The sequence below is a fragment of the Chanodichthys erythropterus genome, chromosome 1 (assembly GCF_024489055.1).
Source record: "Chanodichthys erythropterus isolate Z2021 chromosome 1, ASM2448905v1, whole genome shotgun sequence".
NCBI lineage: Eukaryota > Metazoa > Chordata > Actinopteri > Cypriniformes > Xenocyprididae > Chanodichthys > Chanodichthys erythropterus.
In genome coordinates, this window is record NC_090221.1 from 35222345 (window position 1) to 35239925 (window position 17581).

Here is a 17581-nt window from a genome sequence, read left to right on the forward strand (position 1 = left end):
CTGGAAAAGGCACACCAGTAAGTATTAATTATTACAGCTTTATATTATTTATTTTGTTGCTGTTGAAATTTTGCAGCATGTCACAAACTACACTACAGCCCATTGTTCTGCAAATGTTCAGTGACAAACACTTTAATTTGTCATTTGATAAAAACTGCATTATAATGATAAAGCAGAGGACATTTTACAGCCTGAAGATATTTAAGATTATTTTAAGAAACACCACACTTACAACACAATGGTATGGTAACTCATACTCTGATTTTGTTCTCTGCGTTTAACCCATACAAGTTAGTGCACAAACACTGCAATCCGTGGACACACACACCCGGAACAGTGGACAGCCATTTTGATGGCCTGGGGAGTGATTGGGGGTTAGGTTCCTTGCTCAAGAGCATTTCATTTCCTGCCCGTATTGACGATAGAACCTGCAAACTTCCTAGTCAAACTTCCTAGTTACTAGTCTGACTCTAACCATTAGGCCATGACTGCCCCCCAAAATAAGGGTTGTTCCGATTCCGATACTAGTATCGGAAATATCACCGATACCACAAAAATGTCTGGCATCGGTATCGGCGAGTATTTAAACTCACGTACCGATCCGATACCATTTTCTTAAACAATACCTAGTTGTGCCCGCTATCTTTGCTTAACGCAGCAAATCGGAAATCACTTCTTCTTCGCGGCTCAGAATGCAAACACAGGAAGTTGTGCTGTGTTGCCACAAGCAACCACTGTTTAGAGCAGCGGAGAAGTGAAAACGCGCCAGTAAAACGGCGACATGTCTCGTATGCAATGCTGCAATTTCGAGTGGCACAAGTATTGGCAACTTTAACACAAATAACTTAATAAAGCATTTGAAGACGCGTCACCCTGCGCAACACGATGGTTACATAAAGGCTAATGCTGCATTCACACCAGACGCGAATGAAGCGATAAGCGCGAGTGATTTACATGTTAAGTCAATGCAAAGACGCGAATTGACTCCCTGCGGCGCGATTCGCGTGAATGACGCGGTGCGAATTGAGCGATTTGGGCGTTTGACGCGCTTAAGATAGAGAAGGATGAGGCGTGCCAGCTTCATTCAAACAAAGAGAAAAGTTTTCAAAAGACAAATAAAAATAACCGACAAAATTGTCGGGTTTATTGTTCTGGATGACCAGCTGCTGTCAGTCGTCGAAAACGTGAGATTTTTATTTAACAAAATTGTTTCTGGGCTTCAAGTTTTAAAGAGATTTTTTTTTCTTATATAATTATATTCCTAGATTTATTTGTTGCACTGTTTTTATAGTAATTGTAAAACTAATATACTATATTTTTTTCAGTTTACAGTGTTAGATTTGTGGCTGCATTTGAAGTTCTTTTTCACTTAAAATAAATAAATAATATAACTGACAAATGTATGTCAGATAATAAAAATACTGTAGTTCACTGTATGTTTTTGTTCTTGTTTTATTAAGGGATAATTATGGAAGCCCGTTTCCGCCACTAAAAAAAAAAAAAAAAAAACCGCCACTTAAAAAAAAAAAAAAAGCCACAAAAAAAAAAAAAAAAAAAAGATTAATTGCGACTTTTTATCTCAGAATTGCGAGTTATAAAGTCAGAATTCTGAGATATAAAGTCGCAATTGCGAGTTATAAAGTCAGAATTCTGAGATATAAAGTCGCAATTGCGAGTTATAAAGTCAGAATTCTGAGATATAAAGTCGCAATTGCGAGTTATAAAGTCAGAATTCTGAGATATAAAGTCGCAATTGCGTGATAAAAAGTCAGAATTCTGAGATATAAAGTCGCAATTGCGAGTTATAAAGTCAGAATTCTGAGATATAAAGTCGCAATTGCGTGATAAAAAGTCAGAATTCTGAGATATAAAGTCGCAATTGCGAGTTATAAAGTCAGAATTCTGAGATATAAAGTCGCAATTGCGAGTTATAAAGTCAGAATTCTGAGATATAAAGTCGCAATTGCGAGTTATAAAGTTAGAATTCTGAGATATAAAGTCGCAATTGCGAGTTATAAAGTCAGAATTCTGAGATATAAAGTCGCAATTGCGAGTTATAAAGTCAGAATTCTGAGATATAAAGTCGCAATTGCAAGTTATAAAGTCAGAATTCTGAGATATAAAGTCGCAATTGCGAGTTATAAAGTCAGAATTCTGAGATATAAAGTCGCAATTGCGAGTTATAAAGTCAGAATTCTGAGATATAAAGTCGCAATTGCGTGATAAAAAGTCAGAATTCTGAGATATAAAGTCGCAATTGCGAGTTATAAAGTCAGAATTCTGAGATATAAAGTCGCAATTGCGAGTTATAAAGTCAGAATTCTGAGATATAAAGTCGCAATTGCGAGTTATAAAGTTAGAATTCTGAGATATAAAGTCACAATTGCGAGTTATAAAGTCAGAATTCTGAGATATAAAGTCGCAATTGCGTGATAAAAAGTCAGAATTCTGAGATATAAAGTCGCAATTGCGAGTTATAAAGTCAGAATTCTGAGATATAAAGTCGCAATTGCGAGTTATAAAGTCAGATTTCTGAGATATAAAGTTGCAATTGCGAGTTATAAAGTCAGAATTCTGAGATATAAAGTCGCAATTGCGAGTTATAAAGTCAGAATTCTGAGATATAAAGTCGCAATTGCGAGTTATAAAGTCAGAATTCTGAGATATAAAGTCGCAATTGCGTGATAAAAAGTCAGAATTCTGACTTTTTTTCTCGCAATTAACTGATGGTCAGTATCTCTGTCTATAACAGTGCATCCAACGAAAGCCGTGCTGCAGTGAAGTCTGAAGCTGTTGGATGTATTAAAATGTTCCACTTCAGCTTTGTCTGATTTATTGCGCCTCCGCCACAGCTGATTATTCTTATTATTACTATTATATTGTTATTATTGTGTCAAATTCATTAGTGTATCCATTCTGTTAAAAACAACTTTTATTGTCTAAATACCTCGACTGTAATTTGCAGAATTGCATGATTCTACCCTTGAGTTGCAAAGTTAATGAAACATGATAGGTATTGGTTGTTTTAGTATTAAGCCCACTAGATGGCAGTAAAAGCTGTTTTTTCTCCTTGAAACGCTGTGTACAAGGTTACCGTGGAAACATTCTATATGCATATTCCTGCATAATGCATATGTCCGGAGACTAATCTTTATGTGTCTCCTCCAGTAAAATCAATATTTCTTTACCGGTAAATCGGCGCTAAAAATAATCCTTTATGATGTCCTCTATTTAATGTATAAAAATAACAAAGCAGTAATCCTGATGGTCAGTCGCAATGAAAGGAAACGCAAGCAAAGTAAGAACTGTGAGAAATAACGTTCACAGTAGTGAGAAAAAGTCAGAATTCTGAGATATAAAGTTTTATCTCAGAATTCTGACTTTATATCACTTTTTATCTCAGAATTCTGACTTTATAACTCGCAATTGCGACTTTATATCTCAGAATTCTGACTTTATAACTCGCAATTGCGACTTTTTATCTCAGAATTCTGACTTTATATCACGCAATTGCGACTTTTTATCTCAGAATTCTGACTTTATATCACGCAATTGCGACTTTTTATCTCAGAATTCTGACTTTATATCACGCAATTGCGACTTTTTATCTCAGAATTCTGACTTTATAACTCGCAATTGCGACTTTATATCTCAGAATTCTGACTTTAACAAACAGATTTTAACAGTTAAGTAGTTTATTCAAGCTTTCTTTGTGACAACAATAACAACAGAATAAATAAATGCAGAAAACGGTAAAACAATAATCCTAAGAGTAATATAATTTATTCATATCAGAGAAGGATCAGTCAATAAAGGAGAAAATACCCACTCAGAGATCCTGGAGAAGAACCAGTCAATGAAGGAGGAAAAGATGGAGGTCAAGGTCATCAGAACTTTGCTCAGAGTAAGTAATGTGCTCTAATATGATAATTTCTCACTATAATGTATCTTAATGTGAAGACCCACTGCCTGAGGTTCACCTTATTTTTTTATTGTGTGCCTCATCGTTATTCTTATCAACTGTACACATGATCTCTATCTAGACATTGTGCATCCCTATAAGACTCGTTTAATTAGCTGATGTAACGTTCCGGTCCAAGGTTGAACGAGGACGTACAGCTGCATATACAATATTCTAGTCTGAACTGCAGCACTGTCCCTCCTGTATTTCATTTGCTGGACACTTTGGACTTTCACTCACTGCATACAATATTAATATTTGGAATTTATATTATAAGTTTTTAAATAATATTGTCAGTGATTATATTATTTAGTAAGTATAACTTTTAAAATAATGGCAGTAATGTGCTGTAAATTTACTGATGAAATCACTTATCAGGCACCATCACTCCATCCATGTCCTCACCCATAATGTAAGCACCCATATAGTATTATTTGACATTATATTCAGTGTTATATTCAGTATATAATCAGTGCCGGGCAAATTACTTTAAAAAACTAATTAATTACTAATTACATCATCAATGTTGTATTTAAAATACTTTTCTAATTACTCTGTCTGAAAAGTAATATAATTACGCAATAAGTAATTAAACTAGTTACTAATTACTTCTTAAAATCCATATAAACCTTGACCAGATATACTTAAATATATTGTATAAATCTATCAAATAAAACAATCCTATATATTTTAACTCTGCATTAAAATGAGCTCTGACAACGGAAGTAATATCTCGCACTTATTGACATATACACGTGAGAGATCACTTCCGGCATCAGAGCGTTTTCAGACCTCACACACCGGATGCTCAAGGCAGCTGGACATAGTATTGTATTAGAAGTAAAAAAAAAAAAATTATATAAATACCGTTCGGTTTCTCGCACAAACCGATTGGTTCGTGTTAGGACATCAATGTGTCGTCATGAGCTGCAGGGTTTAATTTGGATTTGTTTGTGCGTGTTTTTTTTTACTCTTATAGATGATGTTCCCATTGACATGCATTAAATGACTGACAGACTGCAACAGTTGGAGTTAAAAATCCACATTTAATGACTACATAAAGAGGCAGTGTTCACTTTTACCTTTAGATGACAAATTTACATTTTAAATTCAATATTGATTTATACAGAACTGTTGAACCAATTTACAGTATGTAACGCAAGAACATTATAAGTAACTGTAATTAAATGACCTAAAAATGAACCGTAATCCCTTAATTTACTTTTTCAGTGGATAAGTAATTTGATTACAGTAACACGTTACACCCAACACTGTATATATAGTACACTCATCTGTATATATATTCATCTTTACTGGCACAATGCATATCTACTCCCATTTATCACATACATTGGTTTTCTCAAAGTGACATTAGAATAATGACACTGACGTATAGCCTGATAACATCCTATCTGACCACAGATACTGAACTGGGACGTTGTTCTCAAGCACTCTTTACTTAATCTGTGTCCAACAGAAGAGTCAACAGCGTTCATGCACGTCTTTCAAAATAAAAGTCTTGCATCAGAAAAACATAGGATTATGTGTTGTTGTTTCTTTGATCACGCTCTCCGCGACCCACCAGTTGAGAAACACTGCTGTTAGCATTATCTAATGTTGCACAATCACGATACAGCAAAGTGTTTACAACGTATTGTTTTTAATAACATTTTATTTAAGGGCCACAGTGGTCCCTCTGAGCAGCTCTGCAGTAATTTCATTTTTCTCCTGTGAAAATAAAGGAATTAAGGATAGAAATTGTTTAATGCTTGCATGTAAAGTCATGTTTCTAATATTCTGTGTTCTGTACTCGTCTTCAGGCTTCATCTTTGATGCTGCAGCTGATATCATGCGTTTGACTCCTCTGGCAGGCTGAACATCACAACACAGTTGCACCAGCAGTTCTCAATGACATCAGCAGATTACATTAATTAATTAATGATTGATTTTCTCTCAAATTGGCTTCTTGAACAATGAAGTGCACCTGAATTATGGTAAACTATAAAGTGAATATAGGTTACAGAATGGGTTATATGTCTATTAGAATAGATATACTACTATATTATAGTCTAAATCTTTATAGTCTGTTTGAATGTATTACAGCCTACTAAATATTTCAAGTGCCTCTGCAAACCTTTAAACACCTTCAAAATGCTGGTGCAACTGAAGATTCACTTCTCAATTCCATTTTTCTATGAGGTGTCATTCTATGAAAAGTCAATGCTCGATTAATCTGTTCTCAATTTGTTTCTGATTGCATGGCTTTATATAAACAGTCATTGAAGTTTCTTCATAATTTTCATAAGTTAAGGTCTAAGTGGTTTTTTTTTTAGCAAAATGGGTGCAAAATTTGATTGTTTTTAAAGAAACATTTATATTTGTGCAAATTTAATGTCAGTGATTAATGGCAGTTAATATGATTTAAAAAACAATAGAGCCAGAACTGATAAAATCTAAAGATTAGAAAAAATCAAAGGAAGACTAGAATGTTAAATGAATGTACTTACAGTAACTGTTGGGTAAATGGATAGGATTTACAAATGATACACATTGTTAATTGAGAAAATGAGCGCCGATCAGCTTCAGCTCACCCCAGACACTTTCAAAGCTTGTGTACGTGACTATAACTATATCATAGACTGCTGTCCTCTCATATCTTCTGTCAACAGATTACATTACACTGTTGTTATCCTTAAGATGAAACATTAAATAATTAGACCACGATTAGAGATGATTTGCTTATTCAACAAATAATCAATATTATCAAATGATAAAACAATCAAAAGATTGCTTTGTTACCTTATGACTTCTGTGTAAATTAAACTGAAGTTGAATTTAAATTGTATTGAAACTGTTTATTAACTTCCAACATTGGTAATTAACTAAACTATGTAATTGTTAAAGGACCATGAAACTATAAGTGATTAATGTGAGGATCTCTGTTGTTTATCCTCATGTATAGGTCTAAGAAATTGTAATATCTTTTTGAATGGTTTTTTCCCCCTAATATTTTGTTTAATTGGACTGAAATTAAATGTTTTTTTCTTTAATTTCATGCTGTGTGAAGCATCTGCACTTTGTATTTAACCAGCCCCTGCTGTACAGGCGCAAAAGACTCTTGTTGAATGAATTTCTTTTGAATAAAATTTGGCAAGATCATATAGTGGTCGAGAGGATTATTTCATTAAAATAAAACATTTGTGTTAGCTACTCATATAGCCTTAATTACTGATGATGTTCAAACGATGGAATCAGAAACACTGCAAGGATCTTGCAAAGCTTTAACAACTTCAGCACTTTATATTTAATTCTAAAATGAACTTTCTGCTCTACCTTTTATTAAACGTGAACGTTCCTGTTTTAAAATTAAAACGTGACCAATATTGCCCATAATATGAATAATGAAATACATTCAGGATATGATTCCAAAATAAGTTTATTACTGACATCACAGCAGATCTTTTAAGGCACATTTATAAGTTCATGCAAATCATGACTTCATTTCATTAAAGTTTGTTTCAAACACATTCAATGAAATCAGAGCTCAGTTTATTACAGTTGAAGATGAAACAGGAGGAAACCCTCAGAAAGTCTTTAGTAGCTTTTGAAGCATTTCTTTTCATAGTTAAAACAGCAAAAACAAGCAAAAATGTAAAGAACATTGAGAGACAAAAGACTCAAAAATGATGACTGGACGCATCATTGGACGGGTCAGAGGATGGTTTTGCTTCATCAGCTTTGGAGCTATGCTGAAAAACACACACACACACACACACACACACAATGTTGAATCAATGAACAAAACTAGTGTTCATCATACATGCAGTGCATTATGCATAGCCAAAATATGTAAGAACAGGCCATATAATTAAGTGCTTGTGTCCATAATAAATATCCCAGAATTCCCAGTGTTTGTGCTTGTTAAAGCACTGTTGTGTGTGTTACCTTGGTTTTAAAGAGCAGGTTTATGACTCCTTTGGAGCGACGGTCAGTTGTGCGGTCAGACGGCAGACACACAGACACGCTCTTACTGTCACGCTTGGACCGCGCTGACTCCACCTCCTCACTCCCATTGGCCACTGACAGAGAGAGACCTAAAACGGCAAAAGTTCAATTAAGAACAACAGAAATGAATCTGAAGAACCGCCATGATCTAAACAAGTGTGTGTGTGTGTTGTACCTGTAATAGTGGGCAGAGATCTGGAGTTGACGAGGCCGCTGCCGCTCTCGCTCGGCTCGGACAGATTCGTGTCGCTGCGGAATTCCTGCTTCTTGGAGAGCTAGAGAGACAGAGAGTGAAGAAAATAGTTACCATAATAACATCTTCACAATCACTATGAAATAAAAAACACAAACAGATTAATGAAGGACCAAACCTGTAAAAATATAGCTGCAAGCCTGTAACCACCTCGATCATAGATGGAAAAGACCATTTACAGCCAAAACGGGCAATTTACTAAGGAATTATATGTTTTAAAGCATTTTATCAGTTATCGAGGTTGAGCCAAAAACCTAGGACTAGTTCGCCAAAGTTGTTTTTTGAAATAATCTCCAATATTTAACTAACGATTTGATTGACAGTGGTGGTCTTAGAGGTAAAGTTCAACCATAACTGGCATGTGCAAAAAATCATGTGATATCCAATCATTCATGCATGTGAAAAATGTGAAGCATCCCCTGGTGGCCAATTTCTTTTGAATTCCTCACAGGCCTCTAGGACTGTGAGTCAAACAAGCCCAATGAGTTTTGTTCTGATCGAACTCCATTAACCTTGTCTGACAGATGTTTTTTCGAAATGTCCTTGTGCCCACTGCATGCATTAAAATGATAAAAGTATTAGTAAAATGCTCTTTTAAGTGGAGTATTATATCACACATTTTATTATTTATTCTTACATTTGCCTTCGAGTTTACTCTTAGATTCTTAGTATTTTCTTTTTCTGCACTTATTTCTCTTTTATTGCTTTTATTTTTACATTTATGTATTTGTTTCCCTACATACAGAAATCACACAACATCTGTCTTGTACTTTCTCTCTCTCTCACCCGTTTGTCGAGGGTGCTGCTCCGCTCTTTCTCCTCGCTGATGAAGATCATACTGCTACGACTGGATTTCTTCTTCTTCTTGGATTTCCTCAGTTTCACCTGGAAGAACAGAAAGAATCAGCTGAGCATGATGATGTCACCATGGAGAGCTGCAATTCATTGGTCCCTTTTCTGATTCTGTTTTTGTGATTGGTCAAAACATGTGACAGCAGTCACTTCCAGGTGAATATCTTCATCATCCTCACCTCCACTTCAACACCGCTCTCATCCATCACACTGACACTTCCACTGGAACGAGGGATGATGGAGGGAGACGGAGGAACGCAACTGTCCAAAGACAAGCTACAGAGATAGACAGAGACAGAGACAGGGGTTATGTTTGCCATAGAATACTACTTTCTAAAAATATGATGTGTAACAGAACACATTATGCAATGATAAACAACTCAAACAGTATCATGTTACATTGTTGTCACATGATCTACTCACAGCATGCTTAATTTAGCATCATTTCAGAAATAATACAAATATTAAAAGAAATAAAACAATATATTAATAACAAATTAATAAAATAATAAAAAAATAAATATTAAAACAAATATTAATAAATTAAAATAAAATATACTTTTTCTAATATAAAATATAAAACATAAAATAACTATAAAAAAATATTTTCTATACAATTTTTTAAACTTTTGACACTTTGCATACAGAAAGTCTGCATGTGCAAAATACCCATATTAATGTATAAACTACTGACATAATTTTAAAAATTTAAAATTTAAAAAAATATTTTTTTTTAATATGTGTTAGTTTAATATATTTTTAAAAATATATAAATCTAAAAACTATAAAAAAAAAAAGTCATATTTTCTATAAATTGTAATGTAATTTAAGGGGTTAAACAAATAATAACAAAACAATAAATAAAATGACAAATATTAATACAAATAATTAAAATATATATATTAAAATATATATAAAAAATTATATAAAAAATATGAAATATATTGCCTCACACACTGGAATCATTAGTAGGTGTGTCTGATAAAAGTCCAATAAAAACCATATAAACAATATAACAACAAAGTTTGAATAGTGTGTCAGAATGATATATTTCAATTCTAATATATATACAGTCAAACCAAAATGTATTCAGACACTTTGAACATTTCATTCATTAATACAGTTTATTCACTATAGTTTAAAATAAATGGTGATAAAATATGAAAAGATCTCAGAGTTAAACTATGTCAGAAAAAAAATATCTTAATTATGTCAGATAACATTTAAGCAAAACATGGTCAGGTCAAAGTGTCTGAATAATTTTTGGTTCCAAATTTTTATCAATTTTACTGGTAGTTCACTGTATGAAGAATTTTTGGGTATAATATGTCACAGTTTACTTTATTTTGCTATCCTCACTTACATAAATGAGATATAGTGTCCTGCACCCACTAGTAAAAATATATCAAAAATGTCTGAATAATTTTTGGTTTGACTGTATATATAAAACTTCATTAAATATTAAAAATTATACTTTCTATAAAAATACAGAAAATCTGCATTCAATGCACAGTACCCATATTAAAAGATACACTTTTGTAATGTTCACAGTAAGTTCAACATGGCCATAGAGTGTCATGTGCATGTGGGCGTGGTCACCTGTCTGGGTGTAACTTAGTGGGCGTTCCGCATTCAGATCCAGCCAATGAGCAGATAGACTGTCGGACTGAGCGAAGCATAGAGCGTGGGCGGGTGGACCTTCTCTCATCCATATCCGGCTAGAAAAGAGGAAGAAGATAAAATCCAGAAAACTCATTATATGTCCACTTCCTCTGATCAACAAGACACTCATCCTTCCACATCTGACCAACTTTCTGTGTCTCGTCCTTACCAACTCTCTGACTCCATACTCCTTCTCCACCTTCTTCCTCAGCTGTTTGAAGCACTCCTCCATGCGCTCGTGGAAAGGACGAAGGTCATCGGTCACTCTTTTTCCATGAAGACTGATTCCTCTGCCCAACAACGGGATCTACACGAGTCAGACGGGAGTTTAAACAGGTTAACCATCTGTCCTCCTAACCTAGTTTCGAGTGTCAAGTCATTTCACAACACGACAGAAATACAAATCAAAAGAGAAACCCAGTGTCTAAAGTGTCTAGTGTTTCTGACCTGCCATGCGATGAGGTCTTTGAGTCTCATGAGTTTGTCTCTGTCGTCAGGATGTTCCTGTGTGTATTCATCTGTGAAGAAAGCCTGGAGAAAGACACACACAGATCAAGAACCCTTCTCAGCGTTTCTCTGTCTTCTCACACACAATCACTGTCTCTCTCTGACCTTCTCGTATTTGGCGAAGCCGCCCATGACGGCGGGATCCACGATGCCGTTGAGCAGCATGGAGAGGGGGTTTATGGGTAAAGCATCGTCACACTGGTACTGGTTGATCATGGTAAGGATTTTCTCATTCGTTTGTCCCATCGTCTCGATGGCGTTCTCCAGAGGACTCACCGTCGCCTGACAGAGAAATAAAGACAAATTATTATATTATAAATTCAATTCGAAATTATAGTGGTATACACTGCGCATTATGCAGAACAGGCAAAGTTTGATTGACAGGGACGGACACTCACGTGGGTCGTGCTAATGGCCTCAAACCAGCGCAGGATTCCTGGGAGTTTGTACGCAGTTATGAATGTGGTGCGTTCAATCCACATAGACTGAAGAGAGAGAAAAGACACAGAAGATAGAGAACTCATGTTGTTAAAGAGAACAGAGAATGTAAATGAGCCAGTCTGTGTGTGTGTGTGTGTGTGTGTGTTTCAATGTGTTTGTGAGTGACAAAAGACTCTTCAAAGTGACCTGAAAACTGAGTTCAGTGTGTTGTGGCTTTTGGCTTGTTTTGGGGGTTTATTCCTTGTTGGTGTTTGGCTTCATATCAAATTACTAATAGAAGTGGTCAAACATCTCCATCTGCTGTTCAAACTGCACACTGCATAATGTCATTTAATCATCATAGATTGGGTCTCATTTCTGTCTTTCTCAGCTCCTTCACGACCCAAATCATACATTAACGTGGAACTATATTACTATATAATTAACGTTGGAGAGATTTATTTAATGATTTTAGCCACTTGTATATGGAAATACTAACTTTGCAAAGGAATCTAATCAGTGACATTTTCTTTTAGTCTTGTTTCATGTGTTTTATTCAAGTTTATGCTGCAATAACTTGGTTTATAAACTCTTCCACACACCCAAAACCACAAAATACTGGAGTCATTTATTTAGTCTTATTTTAGGCTAGTGTTATCAGACCACATTGCTTGTTTTTCTAGAGAGATCTGGAAAAAAAATTGAGGATGTATTCCAATTAAAACTTTGTGCATGAATTGAGAATTATTAACATAACTTTATTCTAAATGCTTGCTCTAAATCTGAAAATAAATCAGTCAGAAATGATCATTATGGTAAATATGTATCAAGGCTTTATCAATAAATGTGCCATGTTTTCTGTGCATCCGAAGATCACAGACAGTGAAAAGGAATCTTTAGGGTGAAATGATTATAATATGAACAACAGAGATCTACAGTATGAGAGAACATCTTTTACACATTTGTATGTAATGAATATGTTAGGACTCACAGCAAACTCATTATCAGGATCCACTTTCCCTTTCCTCACGGGTCTGGAATACTGGAACCGCTGAACGTAGTTCGACTTGTAGAAACTACAGAGAGACACAGAACACATGAGGAGAAACATGTCAGATCATGACACGGCTGTAGATTTACACGTATTGAATGTGTTTTGTGTTGTAATTGTTCTGATTGGTCAGTGAGCTGCAGACTCACTTGATGATCTGATCAGGGACTGGTTTGTTCTTCAGACGTGGAGGGATCTCAAGAACCGGTTGGACAGTAAAACACTGGATATCTGATCCAGACTGGATAAGAACAACACACTGACCATTTATATTTGAACATGTGAAAATATGATTTAAAAAAAAAAAAAGAAGAAGAAGAAGAAGTTTTATAAGGGCTAAAGTCATATATTAAATTAAGGGGGGGAGATAAAATATATAAATAAAATAAAAAGATAAAATAAAACTAAAAGATAATGAATTAAAAAAAGAGTAAAAATATAAGGACTAAAGACATAATATAAGTAATATAAAAGCATTACATTATAATTAAAAATAAGTGATAAAATGAAACTAAAAGATTAAAAATTAGTAAATATATTTTATAAAATAATAATTCAATATTATGTAAATGAGAATGTGTATTTCCAAACTGACCATGTATATTTAAAAATGAAAATATGTTGTTTTTTTTTTATGTCATATAAGGGCTAAAGTATATAATTAATATAATATAATATAATAAAATATAATATAATATAATATAATATAATATAATATAATATAATATAAAATAATATAATATAATATACGATAATGTCGAACTCAATTATAAACACACACAAACACACAGATATATATAAATATATCTATATATAAATATAGATATATACATATATATATATATATACATATATACATACATATATATATATATATATATATATATATATATATATATATATATATATGCCCATAAAGTATATGTAAAGGATACACTGCATGCTTGAGTTTTTAATGTCGTCTCCAGGCATCGTGGTGATGTTGAGTCTCACAGCGCTGGGAAACTGACTCATCAAATGACTCTGGAAATCTTCCCTGCGCTCGTACTCCTTCCCACGGTGAATGAAAACCTTATTCTGATGAAATGAAATATAATAAAACATCATAATCTAGATTACAGGATCTGTTAGGACAGTTTTGCCATTATTAATAATTATTATCAATTATTAATAAAATAATAAACACACACTGACCCTGAGGAACTGAGGGAAGCCGCATCCGTAGTATCCCACAGCGAAGTAGTCCGGCTTGGGCCGCAGGATCTTCATAATGTTCTCGTAAAACTTAGCTTGCTGATTCTGCAGAAGGAATTAATTCATGAAGTAAACAAAGAGGGAAAATGCTAAAAAGCTTTTAATGCTAAAACACCAAGAAAAACTGATGTCTAAAAGATGGAAAGCTTATAGTTTGTGTTACCAGTTTCTGTCCGAGAAGCTCGTAATCAAAGACCTCCATCTCAAACTGATCCGCTAACTCCTTACACAGAGTGATGGCCTCCTCCCACATCTGACACGCAAAAAAACAGTTTTACAGACAAATTTACACTATTTAACATACATTTCAGTTCCCCAAAAAGTCAAATTTAATTAATATTCTACTGTAAGTCCATCTGTAAAGTGTGTGGATCTGCTGACCTTGCCCTTATCAAAGTAGCTGATGATGGTGTCATAGAGTGTTTCTTTGAGCTGCCGCTGCGACTGAGGTGTCTGATAGTCCAGCTGAAGGGCGCACTGCTCCTCTGACCACTGCAAACACATCACAACATCATTCATTCACATCACAACATTATTCATTCACATCACAACATTAAGTCAACTCACATTTGCTTCTATAGCACTTTATTCATTATTGATTTAAAGCAGCTTCACAGTGATGAACAGGAAAATAACAGAATCAATGAAGGAAACTTCATCAAATAGGAGACAGATTCAATTTTTTTTTTACTCAGCTCAATTCAGTTCAATAACAGTGTTGATATACAAAAATCTGCATGTCAGTGTCAATCTCACTCTTAGAACAAAAGGTTCTATATGGAACCTTAAAGGGTTCCGTCAGGTGATACGTATTTAGAACCTTTTAGATTATGGAATCTTTCTATGGATTTAGTTTTAATTCATTCATTTTGTTTGAATTCTTTTTAATTTTAATTACATTTTATGAATTAAACTAACCCATTGAACATGAAAGTATCATGCAATCATTTAAGACATTTCTCTTTATATAGAGCCTTTTTAGCAAAAAGGGGTCTTTAAAATAGAGTCAAGAACCCTAGAGTTCTATATAGAATCTATATAGAAGAGTGTGTGTTGTACACACAGTAAAACATATACTTTATATGGTTATGTGTGTAAAATCTACAAAATATTTAACATTTTGTTTACATTTTTAATTTTAATTGAATGTTATGAATTAAGCAGCTCGTAAAACACTACCACTAGAAAAACTGAAATAACCTATTAAACACAAAAGTATTTTTCTAAGAGCATTTGTAACTTTCATCTTTTGTTTAATTGAGGTTTGTGTGACAGGAAATAAAGCGAGAGGACGAACTCAAGTGGTTTCTAATGGGAGGAGATGCTGAGTGTAATAAAACAACATTAGTATAAAGGCATAAACTGTGCAGTGTTTTTGCTGCCTTTCTCATCTGAGAGAGAGAGAGAGAGAAGGCAGGGTAAAGAGCTGTATAAATCTGCTGCCCGGCTCGCGGTAACTGTGCTGATGTCATAAATTTGACCTGGAGGCTTTATCTGCACACAGGGCATCACAGGACACAGTCAGGACGACAGTAACTCAACCAGGGAAGATTTGTATTATGTGACCCAATCAAAACATCTCTGAGATTGTGTGTGTGTGTGTGTGTGTGTACAAATGTCCCAACAAAGATAGCAAAACTTGAGATCAGCTACCAGCCAATCATTAATTGAAAAATGATTAATAAACACACCAAAATAATGTTCTAACATGTAAAAATGCAAACATGTTTCTGTGAGGGTTACGTTTAGGGTATAAAAATATCATTAGCTCAGTTTAAAAACAATACAATGGAAAGCCCTGATGAAGATACAAAAATACAATGTGTGTCAGCAAGTGTGTTTGTTCACCTTCAGCAGTTTGGAGTGCAGCAGCAGTGTATACGCCGCCTCGGTGTAGTTTTCTCCATCCAAATGAAGATCCCGAAGTTTGTAGAGGTACCTTGGAATCACACACAGAACATTCAAAATTAATTCATTAATTCTAAAAAAAAGTATAAATATAAAAATAAAAAAAATATTTGATTTTATAAAGTATTACATATAAATTAAATTATAAATTAATATATATAATTAATTTAAACATTATTTTTAATATACATTTTATGAATATAAATATGTATATTAATTATATATATAGAAACATGAACACTGAACAATATATAATTAATATAAATTATATTTAAATAACGAAATATATTATATTAAAATATAAAATATAAATTATATGATACTTTAAAGTATAAAATGAAAAATTCAATTATAAATTAATTATATATATATATATATATATATATATATATATATATATATATATATATATATATATATATATATATATATATATATATATATATATATATATATACACACACACACACACACACACACACTCCATTCTGACATTGTGATATTGTATTAAGTTTCCATTTTTACCACAAGGAGGCAGTACTGCATAAAGTCATAAGGCACTTGAGGCCGTTGTTAAAGAGATTTTACCGTGGTAAGGGGTGTTAAGTACTACATGAAGCAAAGAGCCTAAACTTCAGGGTGTTTAAAATCATAGTGTGGTAAGTGTGGTAAAATTACAGCAAAGTATGGCTTCAAAAGTTTATTCCAAGAGCAACATGATCAAAGAAAACTATATTCAATTCAGATTCATGATTACATATGGTAATAATTGCAATAAGCAATTATTATATTGATATATATTGCTATTGTACTGTACTGAATAGTGTATATTATATTGTATTGTACATTATACTTTCTAAAGCATATCTGCATACTTATACTTGTAGCTGCACATAAATCTATTCTATTCTATTCTATTCTATTCTATTCTATTCTATTCTATTCTATTCTATTCACCAAGCCATTACATGTTGCAGTCCATTTGTCTTATTGTAGGTGATATTATAGATGTAAACTGGTGCAGAATTGATGTTCAACATTATGTGCATGCATGATTTCATTTTATTGTTATTTCTTTAAGCTTGCCTTTATAGAAATCTCATTTTCATAATATCTTTCTTGCTCATTTCACAGGTCAAAGGTCATGACAGGAAAACAATGAAAGTTATAAATAAACTAGATGATCTCTGTTTGTCTTGTATTAAAGCTGAATATTATTTATGTTTCTCAAGGACGTGACACATAATCTGATTGTCTCATGTTTAATGACAACCTCAATAGCAAACATTTAAGACTATAAACCCTCACATATTCCTTCATCTCACCCGGGCAATCAGAGTATCAGAGAATTTGCTCACGTTTTACCCAGAATGCATCTCTGCAGTCATTTAAGTTTAATGTGCCTGTAAGGTAGCAGTATGTCAAATAACACGGATGCGTCTCGCTCCGTCCCTCATTCTGTCCGTCCGACTGTCTGTCTCTGTGTGTATGCTTGGATGCTTATCCTTTGGATTTTGACATTAATTCAGCAAGACCAAGATAATCTCTGTCAGATTACACAACCACACACACACACACACACACACACACACACACACACACACACACAGAGAAACACAACCACTTACAATCACAGTCACACACACACACTTAATATGGAAATTACCTGATGTACATCCCCTCACGGTTGATGTCCTTGTAGAAATTC

General features: G+C 33.7%; 1 protein-coding gene and 1 long non-coding RNA gene across 2 annotated transcripts in view; one reads left to right on the forward strand and one right to left on the reverse strand.

Annotated features, from left to right (window-relative positions):
- Nucleotides 1-7244: 7244 nt before the first annotated feature.
- The window catches only part of dock2-like (dedicator of cytokinesis protein 2), a 107701-nt gene continuing 97364 nt past the window's right edge, over nt 7245-17581 (reverse strand). The window contains exons 36-53 of the mRNA XM_067391226.1: nt 17540-17580; nt 15814-15904; nt 14347-14457; nt 14129-14218; nt 13906-14010; nt 13647-13788; nt 12861-12942; nt 12652-12736; nt 11639-11725; nt 11346-11522; nt 11181-11264; nt 10903-11040; nt 10671-10789; nt 9251-9347; nt 9006-9104; nt 8142-8241; nt 7907-8055; nt 7245-7710 (exon numbers count right to left, since the gene is read on the reverse strand). Of these exons, the coding sequence (XP_067247327.1) occupies nt 7639-7710; nt 7907-8055; nt 8142-8241; nt 9006-9104; nt 9251-9347; nt 10671-10789; nt 10903-11040; nt 11181-11264; nt 11346-11522; nt 11639-11725; nt 12652-12736; nt 12861-12942; nt 13647-13788; nt 13906-14010; nt 14129-14218; nt 14347-14457; nt 15814-15904; nt 17540-17580 (1869 nt within the window). The 3' untranslated portion in view covers nt 7245-7638. The remainder of the gene's footprint in view (nt 7711-7906; nt 8056-8141; nt 8242-9005; nt 9105-9250; nt 9348-10670; nt 10790-10902; nt 11041-11180; nt 11265-11345; nt 11523-11638; nt 11726-12651; nt 12737-12860; nt 12943-13646; nt 13789-13905; nt 14011-14128; nt 14219-14346; nt 14458-15813; nt 15905-17539; nt 17581) is intronic.
- Nucleotides 9111-11346, forward strand: LOC137024278 (uncharacterized). Its single transcript, XR_010895672.1, has 3 exons — nt 9111-9227; nt 10945-11069; nt 11231-11346. It is a non-coding gene; the product is annotated as an uncharacterized lncRNA (long non-coding RNA).